The 12,700-nt window shown below is 29.4% G+C and overlaps 1 protein-coding gene across 2 annotated transcripts; it reads right to left on the bottom strand.

Moving 5' to 3' along the window:
* Window positions 1-7,252: 7,252 nt before the first annotated feature.
* Window positions 7,253-9,234, bottom strand: LOC126839833 (uncharacterized). 2 transcript variants are annotated; one of them, XM_050575255.1, is made up of 2 exons: window positions 9,089-9,234; window positions 7,253-8,761 (listed from the first exon to the last, which is right to left on the bottom strand). In XM_050575255.1, the coding sequence occupies exons 1-2, from the start codon at window positions 9,167-9,169 to the stop codon at window positions 7,490-7,492; spliced, it is 1,353 nt and encodes a 450-aa protein (XP_050431212.1). In that variant the 5' UTR covers window positions 9,170-9,234; the 3' UTR covers window positions 7,253-7,489. The 2 variants fall into 2 exon arrangements, with proteins under 2 accessions (XP_050431212.1, XP_050431213.1); XM_050575256.1 differs by having other exon boundaries at window positions 7,253-8,706.
* Window positions 9,235-12,700: the final 3,466 nt, after the last annotated feature.

Below are 12,700 nucleotides of genomic sequence, written 5' to 3'. Positions count from 1 at the left end.
TGTTTTTACGTGTTATTATATTAACTACGTATATATATATATACAGGGTGTAATGTAAAGTTCTACCGAGCTTCAAATGAGACATTCAGGATGCTCTATGGATGCAATAAATGGTATCCATTTTTTTTTTAGTTTTAAATTTATTTGAAGTAGAGCTAATATATATATATATTAACTTTGTAGTGAAGCTATAAATTTATAAAAGTAGCCACTATGAATCTAGTTAAGTATTATAAACGAAACCTAAACGTTTAGGTATACAATTACACTTTTTAATAGACCACGTGGCACGTGACACGCGTAACAAGAACAAAGAATGCTGCTACACTGCCATACACGTGAACACGAATGACGTGGGCATTAACACCGCCCTGTACCGGCTGTAGCGCGGCAAAGGTCATTAATCCCCACATAGCGCATTAATTTTGAGAAAATTGCAATTTTCAGCATTTTCCCTTTACTCAGACTTTAAGACCCACCTTTGCGCCAAATTTCACGTTTCTACCTATACAGAAGTGTCTTAGAATTTTGATGATGAGTGAGTCAGTGGGTCAGTAACAAAAATAAAAATTTAGAAATCCCCTCATTTTAAAACAGCTAAATATTAAGGTCTCAATTTTAGACAGTGTCTTAAGCTATTTAAGCGTAATTGAGATTTCGACACTGGCATTGCTGGAACTTGGCCGGCGCACTGCCGTGCGCTCAGATAATTATTCTCTCAAAATGGTTTTCATCAGTACATTTTTTTACTAATTGATTTATTATTAATTATAAAAGCAATTACCTTATCCGAAATCGTATTCATTTAAATTGGACGACCTTCATATAACCCAGAAGTCACCATTAATCTCTTTTATCACCTATATTATTTTGTATTATTTATACACGAAAAGCCATTCCGGTTTCCGGTTAGCTGTACAGGGGTATATCCGGCTGTTCAGCATGGCCCGACGAATTCATTAACGTTGACTAATATAAAACCAATTGCCCCCCCCCCCTTTGACATTGGTCACTTTCAAACTACCTAAGATGTCGTTTTGCGTCGTCTAACAATATAACGCCAATTTTTGGGCCTGTGGCTCACGTCCGTGAAAGATGAAAAACTAAAACTACTTGTAGCTACAGCAAAAAAGGTAAGAACGGTAAATAACTATTTAACGTTTCTATTCGAGTACGTGTCTCTAAAACTTTTCACTGCTATATTCAAATAATAGATGGAATTTTTTTCTACAAAATGCGACTTCTTTGCACACGACAAACGATGTCATGCTTTTAATAGACAATACGAAATTTAATAAACGTAACTATATTCAACTTTGTATTGTTTTAACCGTCAATTAATTTTTTTCTTTACATGTACCTAAAAAAAAACCAGTTCCAAACATTATCAAATCAAATACGATTAATAAACTAGACTTTACTTTGTCTAAATATCTGGACTTTACCAGACAATTGCAATTGGCAAATACGTTATACAAACAAAAATGATTTGGTGTAAAGACGTTTCGAGTGCCTATAACAATAAATACTAGGTCACCATTGTTAAACATTATTCTCAGCATTCTAATGACTAGCTACATTTTGAACTGAAATCATTTATGTAGTAAAACTGTTAAAAAATGTATTTTTTTGTCATCATATTTTATACTAACTTTATGATGATTGAATCATCAAACAAAGTAAGCAACATTTATTTTCCACAATCTTAAAAGTGGAAAGTCTAAATCTTATAATTTAGAAACACCTAACATTTTCTCATTTTTAATAACTTTAAATTTAAATAATTTAGCAGCAAACATTCCAAACAAATCGACATTTCATTCCCAGCCAGTATATACAGGGTGGCCCAGGAAGATTTGAAAAATTAAATAACTTTTGTTCTACTGAATATTTTTAAGATTTTTCTTTACGGCGCATTTTTTTACCGCACTCCACCTCCCTTCCTACTCTTTAACCTTTAGTAACTTAAAAAGTAATTGTCCAAATGTGGTTATCGAGCAGTTAAAATTTTCAAGCAAATTATTCTTAACAAAATGGCTATCTTGAATTTTTAAATAAAAAGGTAATAAAAAAAATCAATTTTTTTTTTAAAAAAAGTAAAATAGTTAAGTGCATTAAAAACCGTGATGCTTAAAGCGCAAATGAGTATAAATTATTTTTAAAAGAAAAATCTTAAAAATATTCACTAGAACAAAAGTTATTTAATTTGTCAAATCTCCCTGGGCCACCCTGTTTTTTTAAACAATTTACCGGTTTTTAAACTTTGGACTCGGTTGGGTCCAGTCAAATTATATTGAATATATATTCGATAATACCCCTTTCTGCAATTATCCTCAAATCCAAATTGCAATATCACTGCACCCCCCCCCCCCAGAGGGAATAATATATATTTTTTAGACACAATTTTAAGCTTTACAGCGGAAAATTAGACTGAAAATAGGATTAATTAAAATACAGTAGCTATATATTATAATGTCTATAACATGTATAACAAAAATATGTTCTCTGTTTAGGATTGTAGGTTGTAGGTGAGAGTGTATGTTAGTAACTAGGTAGGTTTTAATAACGCTCTAGTTGTCGCAGTGACAGAAAATGTTTTATTAACATGAACGATGAATGACAATGCATAAAAGTTGATTTAAGACATAAGAGAAAATAACAATGCATAAAAGTTGATTTAAGACATAAGAGAAAACAAAAAAAAGACACGTAAATAATAACGACAACTAAAATAAACGCGACGTCGGTCGTACTGACGGGACGGTGGGAGAGCTGCGTCGGACTGTCGGACAACCGGTGTAATGCCGAAATGACTCTGACTATTACCCCATAGGATGCGACGTGTACGACGACCGATATAATGCCAGAATCACTCTAACTATTACACCACTGGCCGACGCACCAACCGCACGACGAGCTCCCGGGAAACAAGGGAGAAGTCAGTTTACTGCCAAGCGCAAGTCTGCCGCGGGTGGGTTTTGCTACAAGGCAAGTAAACGACTGGATGATTGACCATCGGTCACTCAGCCTTTTATACCCGACCTTTCGGTGATAATAAAGTGACGGACTCGTGTTCTGTACCGAACTTTGTCAGGTAGGACTAGTGTTCTGTGACGGAAACCGTCGCTTTATTATCGCCGAAACGTCGGGGATACAATTTCAGATTAGATAACAAAAATAATAGTAATAATGGATAATGGAAAAGAAACGGGTGGCGTAGACATTCTCAAATTTGTTTTTTTTATTATTAAGGAATCAAGAAAAGTCTTAAAATTTGGAATTTTGTAAGCTATTTTGTGCATGGGAACTTAAAATTTTGTACAAGGACTATTATATGATACTATAATATAACTAAACAAAATTTTTAAAAAAATTAGACAATTTCTTTTGCATATATTTTGTGAGCACTTGCTAATATAACTTGCTATATTCAAATTCGGAGGTTATAAAAAATCATAAGTTGTCAAACATATCATTTTAGTATTTTTGCATGCAGATATTTTAATAAATCGCTTTCAACTACTACTACGAAAAATAAATCAAATTTTTAATAAAATCACGTGTACAAAGGACAAAGGTAAAATTGATTTTAATGTGTACTTGTGTGTGTAATTTGTGCATGTTATTTTTATTAATAATTTAATATATTTTGTTTGATGACTATGACGTGCACCGCATAAACGTGTTTATGAAAACGCGTAAGTCGAACCAAAATGATCATAGAAAAGAAAATGTTGATATCGTTAAAAAGAGAAGAACTTTAACTAGGTTCTCTCATCCGTTTTTTTTAGAAAACTTAAATTTTACCTTAAATACAAACACTTAAAAAAGTAACAAAATGTCAGAATTAAAATATAAATTGTGAAAGTTTGCTTAATAATTTTAAAAAAAAGTTGACGAGAGCACCTAGATAAAGTTCTTATTATTTTAAACATGAAAAAAAACTTGTCTACGATTGTTGTTTAGTCAATTATAGAGAACAATATGCGTAGCCTATATGTTTAGATGAAAAAGCAATTTGAAATCGTTGTCAAGGATGCTGCGACAGTCCAAAAAATAAATTAACATCACAGTTTAACCTTTGAATTAAGATTTAAATGAAAATGAAAAAAAAAATCGCCTCTACCTAACTATTTCATAAATGGGGGTTTGACGTCATCAAAGTTTTAAAACAAAAGAAGAAAAGAATATCAAGTACAAAAATCGGGTTTTGGTAATCTCCGAGTAAACAGTTAATTTTTTTCTAACCCAGTGCATTTTTTTCAATGTCATATAAAATTGTTGTTAAAAATGTTTGGTCAAATCACGGTATGGTTAGCGACGAAAGATATGAAATACTTACCCAAAAACATGTAATAACAACATACTTTTCCAGTGCATATGAAAAGGCGTATTATTTATAAAATAAGAATCACTGACGCCCCTTTGATTATTTCACTCATTTATTTCTTTACAAAATGTCCTTGTACGTAATATTGCAATTTTTTCAAAATTCTATCCGAAATACCAATAGTGTTATCTACACTTAATTATAATTTTCAATATTGTTATTACATAAATATATAGTATTGCACAACGTTAAAAACTATAGTATTCAATACATCATAATATGAATATTCCAATTTCCTTAAAAGTTAAACCCATAAAAATAAAACATATTTTTTTCTTCGCTCCAAGGAAAAACATTGAATCATGGATATGGTGTCACATAATATCTTTTAACAATTATATCTTATCAATTTTCGATTATTATTTACCACGTATCTCCAATATCTTATATCTTATCTCTAGCTGAAAGTAAAAGTGTCACGCGAAAATGGTGAAATGAAATTTCTTGTATCCAGACCAATAACATATCCATGTTAAAATAAAAGTACCTATATAACTATAATATAAGAGATAAAAGATATGGTTATTACTTAGGAACACAACCGAAAAATCGACACCTACATCGAAATCGAAAATTAATTCTTATATATGTCCTTCTATATCCTTATATGTCCTTCTTATGAGGGTGGGAATGGGGAGGGTTATGAGGATGGTAGTGGACTAGGGTGGATATGGGAATGGGGATGGGGATGTTACATTTATATGATAGGATACAGGAGATTGGAAGTAAGATATAGGAGATTAGAGATGAGGGATGAGGTTGGGAATGGGCTTGTAGGTGGAAATGGGGGTGGGGGCATATATGTTGTATTCACAACGTTCAATATAGTAGATATTATGAAGACACTAAAATATTAGCCAGAAACTTTATATGTTTACTAGCCACCTTAGGTACTTAAAAATGTATCCCGTGGTGTTGCGGACTCGTACGCAAACTGTTAAAATATAATATGTAGTACCTATGTAAAAACCTTTAATAGAGCCTTTCTTTTTGTTTAAAAATACCATATCGAAATAAATATTGTAATATTGTAATATTGTAAATATTGTATTTAAATTATCTAATTGTTAATTTTAGCTACATTTTAACCACGCAGCTCTCTGAAATTGATAACCGGATTTTGTTTTTTAGTGCCTTATTAGAATTACTTTGCCTCGTAAATTTGCAGTGAATGTTTCTTTTGTGAGTTTATCGGTCTTGTTTGTGTTAGTACTACTATTGTGTATTGTAATTAATATTTTTCAACACATCGCGCGTGTGACCTACTTTGGCAGAAGTTGTACACGTGCGACGAGTTCTCGGCAACCGATGGTACGACGGAAAAAAATGATTTTTTTTTTATAATAATATTATAATTTTATTGCAATAATAAAAAATACAATATGATACAAATTTGAATATTCAGACGACGATATTGCTGCATCCATTAAAAGCTAAGCTTGTGCACTGGGGGAGCGAAAATACACAATATATGACAATATATATTTTTAATAATAATAATGTAATATCATAGACCTTCTTATAAATTTATTACCTCAGCTTTATTTAAGTATTTAATATAATTTTAAAATTAATATTTAACAAACGACATACGTTTAAACTTTAAACTGGTATGTAGAATACTCTTTTTGTCGAAAAACTTTATGACAACTTAGTAGTGAAAAGTATGTTACTATTGTGTTTATATCTAGTGTTATGTCCATGATCTGATACAGGTATTAAATGCTGATTTTGATATAATTCTACTAATACGGATAACTTATAAATAATCTTAAAATTCTTTACATTAAGTTTATAACAAATTATAATAGAGCTAGTTTGTATAGGATGATTTATTAATTATTTAACAATACAAATTTTTGTAACACATAGCCTAGACAAAGATGATTAAAAACTCTACCCCAAATGGATACACCATAAGAAAAAAATTGATTACACTGAATCTAAATAAAAAACTAAATATTAAATATATACTAAGCTTCATTAAATATGTAGAAAAATATCTGTAAAATACTATTAACGTAATTGATATGACTATTGGTTAAGTCTATAATCTATAATTAGGGGAAGGTATTTCAATTCATTAACACTTTCATGTTTTAAACATTACGAACGACATTTATTATTCAAGTAATTTTTTAATGAGCCTAATAAAGTTACAATATTGTTGTATAGCTTTAATAGAGTTAATACTATTATTAATTAATTTGAAAACCAGAAAACAATGATTATTTATGAAATATCAAATACGGAGTCAACATAAATTAAACTAATATAATTGATATTTAAAATATTATGTAAATTTGATGTATAATTCATTTAAAATTAAATTTGTTTTTAGATAATTCTAACATATTAATATATACTGAATAATTTCTGTAATATTAGAGTTTTCATTTCACACTAGAATATCATCATTGACACTAGAGAAATTTGTATTGTTTTTCTTTGGTAGCTAATCTGGTTTGAGAAAATAGTGTTCTTTTGAATTTTGTTACTCGCTCATTGATGAACACATTTCTTTAGGCCAGTTACTACTTCATCATATTCGTAGCTGCCTTTAAATATTTCTCATTACGAATTATCTGTTTTCGCCAGTCAAGTGTTGCTAATATAGCTACTACTATATTTTGTTTATGGCACTATTTCAATGGAGTGGTGAATACATCCTTTTTGAATTAGTCATTTAGTAAAATTTGAGTCGTTCAGAAAGAAACGTTAAAAACCTTCTACCAAATAAAATAAAGATATCTTTACTAGATTTTGCTTATGCTAAATTGAGATTTAATATAATATATTATTATGTAAAAATATTACCTAAAATATTTTATAGGTATTACTTATATAATATTGGGTGCAATATATAATAACAATTTTATTTTAGATAAAATTGCACGGACATATTGTAAAATAGAAAGTTATTATAATAATAAAAGACGTAAAGGAGATTTAGAGGTTTCATGAAAATGAATGACTAAATTGTGTTTTGCTGGCCTACTGTACCATTAGTAAGTATTACAATAACAATAAAGTAAGACAAATTAAATGATAGATGCATAGTAATGCTAGATAAATAATTTTGTCGTTATCCCAAAAACATCAATTTCCTTCGACCAGAATACTTAATGCAAGCTCATAGTTCAAAGTCGTTAACTTATTAAAGTTATCGCCGAATTCTTGAAGAAATGTTGTTATCATATCCACACTAAACTCTTCGTTTATGTCAATACTAATCCAATCGCTTCCATTTGGGTTACGTCCGTTTAACTCCACTAAAATGACTTTGACTTTTACTGATATTCTAGCTATGATGTTAACAAAGTTGTTTTGGTCTTCTTCATTCATTGAACAACGAAAATCTGCTACTACATCAGAAAAAAAATTATCGGTGCATGGCATGAATCTTTGTACCCTATCAATTATATCCATTGCCTTCCAATAAAAAAATGTTAACTGGTACAGATTCATTTGAGAGTATATTACCAACATTACCCACAGAAAGATGTACATTCTCACACTGATAATTTGCTTAATCAACTTGTGGTAACTAAGGTGTCCGAAAGGTTGCGATATCCATTGGCGGTTTTCAATGTATTCTTTGGTTTTATTCACTTCGACTGCGTGACGTCTTATCGTTGGCCTCCATTCTACGGCTGAGCCTGTTATTTCTCCAAACAGTAATTCGTGTTCTTCCCATAATGGTTTTAGATACAAATGGTCGATCGATATGTATTGCATAACGTAAACATAATCTACGGCAAGCGAAAGAGAGGCACGAAGTTTTTGAAAAATGTTAATTGGTACATTATCATTTTTCGACACCAAATCAGACTCTGTTCTATTTTTGGGAAGATATTTGTTATCTTTACAGTTTTGTATAAAATTAGTTATATCGCTATGTAGTTCTTCTTCTACGAACGGCGTTTCCCCAAAGAAATTTTTGTTGCTCTCGTAATCAATCATCGCCATGATTTTCAAATAAAAACTCCAAAACCATTTCCCCGCTTTGATATTGCCTTTTTGAAACAACAGGACCATGTAACCCGCTTCTTCTTTTAATACGTTTAGCTTTTCTTGTGCAACTTCGATAGGTCCGCCGTTTTGCAACCTTTCTAGAATACTTGTCAAGTACACAAGTTTTGTTTTTACGATGAATAAGCAAGTACATTTAATGTCTTCGAGTTTCTTGTCAAATTTATCAAATACCTTATCGCGGCTTTTGAGATCGTTGTAAGTCTGAACAGGGGTTGTCAACATTTTAATTTCTTTTTCATTAAATTTGATTTCTTGCTGATTGTAGGTTTCCAAAGTATTCACTGTAATAACGAAAAAAGGAGAGAATGTTTGACTGACGTAATATGACGGTGAAACCTATAAAAATATATATGTACATAAATAATTGTATGTATACATTTTTTTTTAATATCTACATACTACTTTTTTTTTGTCCATAGTCTATCAATTTTAAAACTTATATCTATAACTATAATAATAACCGTTAACGTTCATCTTAATCTACATTGCTGGCTGAAGCATGTTCAACTAATGTCTTACAAAAAAATCGACTTGATCGGACGGTTTGTTGCTAAATTATTATAACAATATAAAGTTATTAAAATATTTTAAATTTTCTGGGTTTTTCTAAATTATAAGCGGTGTAAAAATGAACTAAGATCGTAAAAAATAAATTATGCATACTTTTTTTGTTGATTCAACCATCATTGAGTTGAATGTTAGTATGGAATATAATGACAATAATATACAATTGTGTGCAATCATTTTTAAAAAATTTTACTACGTTAGTGCAATTAGTCGAAATGGAATTATAATAACGTAGCAAAGTTTTTCAAGTAGTGGTAATAATGGTTTATATTAGAAACCCAATTTTGTTTGAGACTCTCAAAACATATTTAGCAAATAATGTTGTTTGTACAACGTATTGAAGAATTATAATTATCTAGTGAAATCCAGACATCTAGACAAAATAAAAACAGTTTAGTTTACTCATCGTATTTGATTTGACACTGTTAACTGAAATCATGGCATCATATTTTTGTATGTATAAGCTATAAACACTAATAGTGTTGGAGTTTAATGTTATAGTTTGTAAAATCTGAAAACTAACTGAACCTAACCTAACCAGTTTCTATTAGATCCGTCTTGAATTTGTCTATCTTTTGTTTTGGTCTCCCTAATGTTCTGTAACTACTGGGTTTCAATTTTAAACCCTGATTTGTTATTCCATTAGCCACACACCGTGCTAAAAATGTAATTTTTTTAGAATAAAGCATTAGGGGCCTAAATAAAAAAAAATAATTTATAAACTTTACTTATTTAGTAAATACATTTTACTTAGTTAATTTATGAGTAGGTAGCAAACGAGGGGTGTACCAGGAGTGACAAGCTTAAGGTTACGTAGATTTTTACAATTTGTTGTGGCCAAAGTATAAAAGCTGAAACTTTTAATATATATTTGTAACTTGTAAAAAACGAGCATAATTCTAATGACTGTATAAATTTAAAATAAAATATTATTATAAATACCTTTAATTTTGATTCAAGCAAAACTCTATCTCAGTATTCTCATTGATTGTTACATTAATAACAATTAATGTTTTTTTGGCCAATATATAAAACTTATTTTAGTTTTAATGTTCGAATTGAATTATCCTATAGATACCTAATTATAAAATATCTTTTTATAAAATACAATGCTGTATTTGTGTTTTTGACCTCAATATGTCCAAAGATAATTACTGAAAATCCCTTTAAAGTCATTCATGGAGTTAGAAGCAATAATGTTTAAGCGCTTTCTATTGATTGCCGTAGGACATATAGGTATTTTTCCTTTAACAGTGGGTAAAACATATTTAACTGAATTTATGTCATGTAAATGTTTACTTTGCGGCGGTCAGTTCTTTTGGGTTTCTCTATTGACATTATTAAAATTAAGAACTTATCTTGATCAACTTTTGTTTTAAAATATTTAAATGAAAAAACGTTGGATACAGTCAATTATTTTAGAAATCATGGAGAATGGTTTGCTTACTTCTTTGTGACCACATTCAATAATAACATTGGCTGTGATTTTATTTTTTTTAGTTTTTGTAAAAATTTTTTATTTTCTTCCTCCATCGATTACTTTAATATTTTCTGTGTACTCTAGATCATTCAAAATTTTATCAAAATTTGAAAATTTTGACAACATGAGAATTATTATTTTATAGAAACAATTTAATTATATATTTATACATTGTTTACGTTTCATTTGATATTTTAAATTTCAATTGAATAAACATAATATTTGTTCAAAACAACTAGGCACTCAATTAAATATTAAAAATAAAGAACTAGTCAATTAATTTTAATTATTCTAAATACATATAATTTACACTAGTTACACATAGATACATAACAACAATTATACTTATTAAAATTCTCTCGTTGTGCAATACCAGTTTTTAAAGTAGAAGGCTCATTAACCATTAAAGTATTTGTTTCTGCACAATTTAACTCATTAGATTGCAACAACTTTTCTACGATATCCTAAAATATTTTAAAAATTTAAATAGCATAGGTCAAAAATAAAAACAAAATATATGAGTGCCTATTGTGTTACATACAATATCAGTTTATAATATTTAATTAAAACTTACATTTTGTATGATATCAGTTTTTGAATTGGAAAGCTCAGACATTATTGTTAATGAGCTTATTTCAACAAAATTTTAATTATTATACTTCATCCTACTTTCTGATATTTTATCCTTAAATAACAATCGTTTTGGCACAAAACCCTAAAATTATAAACTTATAAGTAAAATTTTACTAACGTTTATAGCCACTAGCTGTCGGCTGTTGTCTGTTATTTAACCTTTTATGGAGATTTTAAAAATTGTATTTTTTTAATAAAAGTATAGGAGCATAATCACAAAGTTTAATGTTCACGAGATTTAATTTAGTCATAAAATAAAGTATTATCATTCATGACTTTTAATTATTCTTAAAATATATCTTAATTTGAAAATAGTAATAAAATAATGGAATATTTTATACAAAATCAGAGCTATAAGTTGATAAACTAAAAAATAGCACGAAGCAGATTATCTAATATTGGATAATTTAAACAATCAAGCGCGAGTATAATAATATGCAATACATTAGTGATCCTTTAAAAAAATTGTGTAATATGAATATAATTTTGGAACGGTAGACTGCATAAAAAAAACCACTTAATCTGGATGCAATAAACAACAGTTCACTTCATAATTTGCAGGTAGTTCAACCTAATATACTCATAGTCAACCTTCGATACGGTTGTCCGTGGGTGATAAAATAACGAGGTAACGACGGTGGTTTTGCGTGTCAGAACGATTAAGTGTCTTAAGTAAATGTCGATAAGTAGCCGGATCAGTTTTTTTTTCCGATAAATCGTGTATCTACTGTAATCAGTTACACGATTTAGTCGTCTGTGATATCATGTAGTAAACACAATATTATGATACCGATCGTTGGGTCCTAACCTAACCTAACACGGGGCGACGTTATCAACCGACAGTTATTAGCGTCTGTTCGTTTCTCTCATCTAATACACCATGTTTGTAGTTAAAAAAAAAATTTTTTTAAAAATTTTTTATTAAGATTATATGGGTTTTTGTTAAAATATACTCAATCTGCGAAAACACAGATTTCCGGAAATTAAAGTAAAACTGTTGTGCCGAATTTTTTTTCCGTTTAATATGTTATGGATACATATGAGTTCTAACTACTGACAAATTTTCAACTTAAAGGTCTTAATATTACGGCTAAAATGCTAAAAAAACCAAAAACCATTAACCCCCTCTAAGGGGGTGGGAAATGAGTTTAATTTAAATTTGATACAACTGCATGTGAGGGCATACCAAATAAATATTCTTAATAAATTTCAACTCTAGCCGTCTCTTTTTCTCGAAATTATAGCCAGTAAAACTTCTAACTTACAAACTCGAACGGTTTTTTTTGTTTTTTTCAAATTTTGACTGTGTAAAAGTAAAATTTTTCAACTTCTACCCCCTAAATTACCAAATAAATAAAATTTTTGATTTATAGAGCTGGTACTCGAAGGAATTGGTCCAGTATAAAAAAAGACACAGTGTATACAGATAAAAAAACCCACATCAGAATAAAACCAATACCTTAGCCGCTCTGCATCTAAGCTAAAAATATAAAAACAACGAAAAAGATAAGTTTCAAATTTGTATGTTTATTTTTTTACATAATATTACACTTAACTTTATCGTTTGAGTAAACAATACACAGTCATTTGGCATT

This window comes from Adelges cooleyi, unplaced genomic scaffold (genome assembly GCF_023614345.1).
Source record: "Adelges cooleyi isolate 19-005CV unplaced genomic scaffold, UGA_ACOO_1.1 ACOO_flye_CR_arks_rails_tigmint_CR_PRNA_308, whole genome shotgun sequence".
Classification (NCBI taxonomy): domain Eukaryota; kingdom Metazoa; phylum Arthropoda; class Insecta; order Hemiptera; family Adelgidae; genus Adelges; species Adelges cooleyi.
Note: the sequence above shows the minus strand (reverse complement) of the source record. Positions and strands in the feature narration are given on the sequence as shown.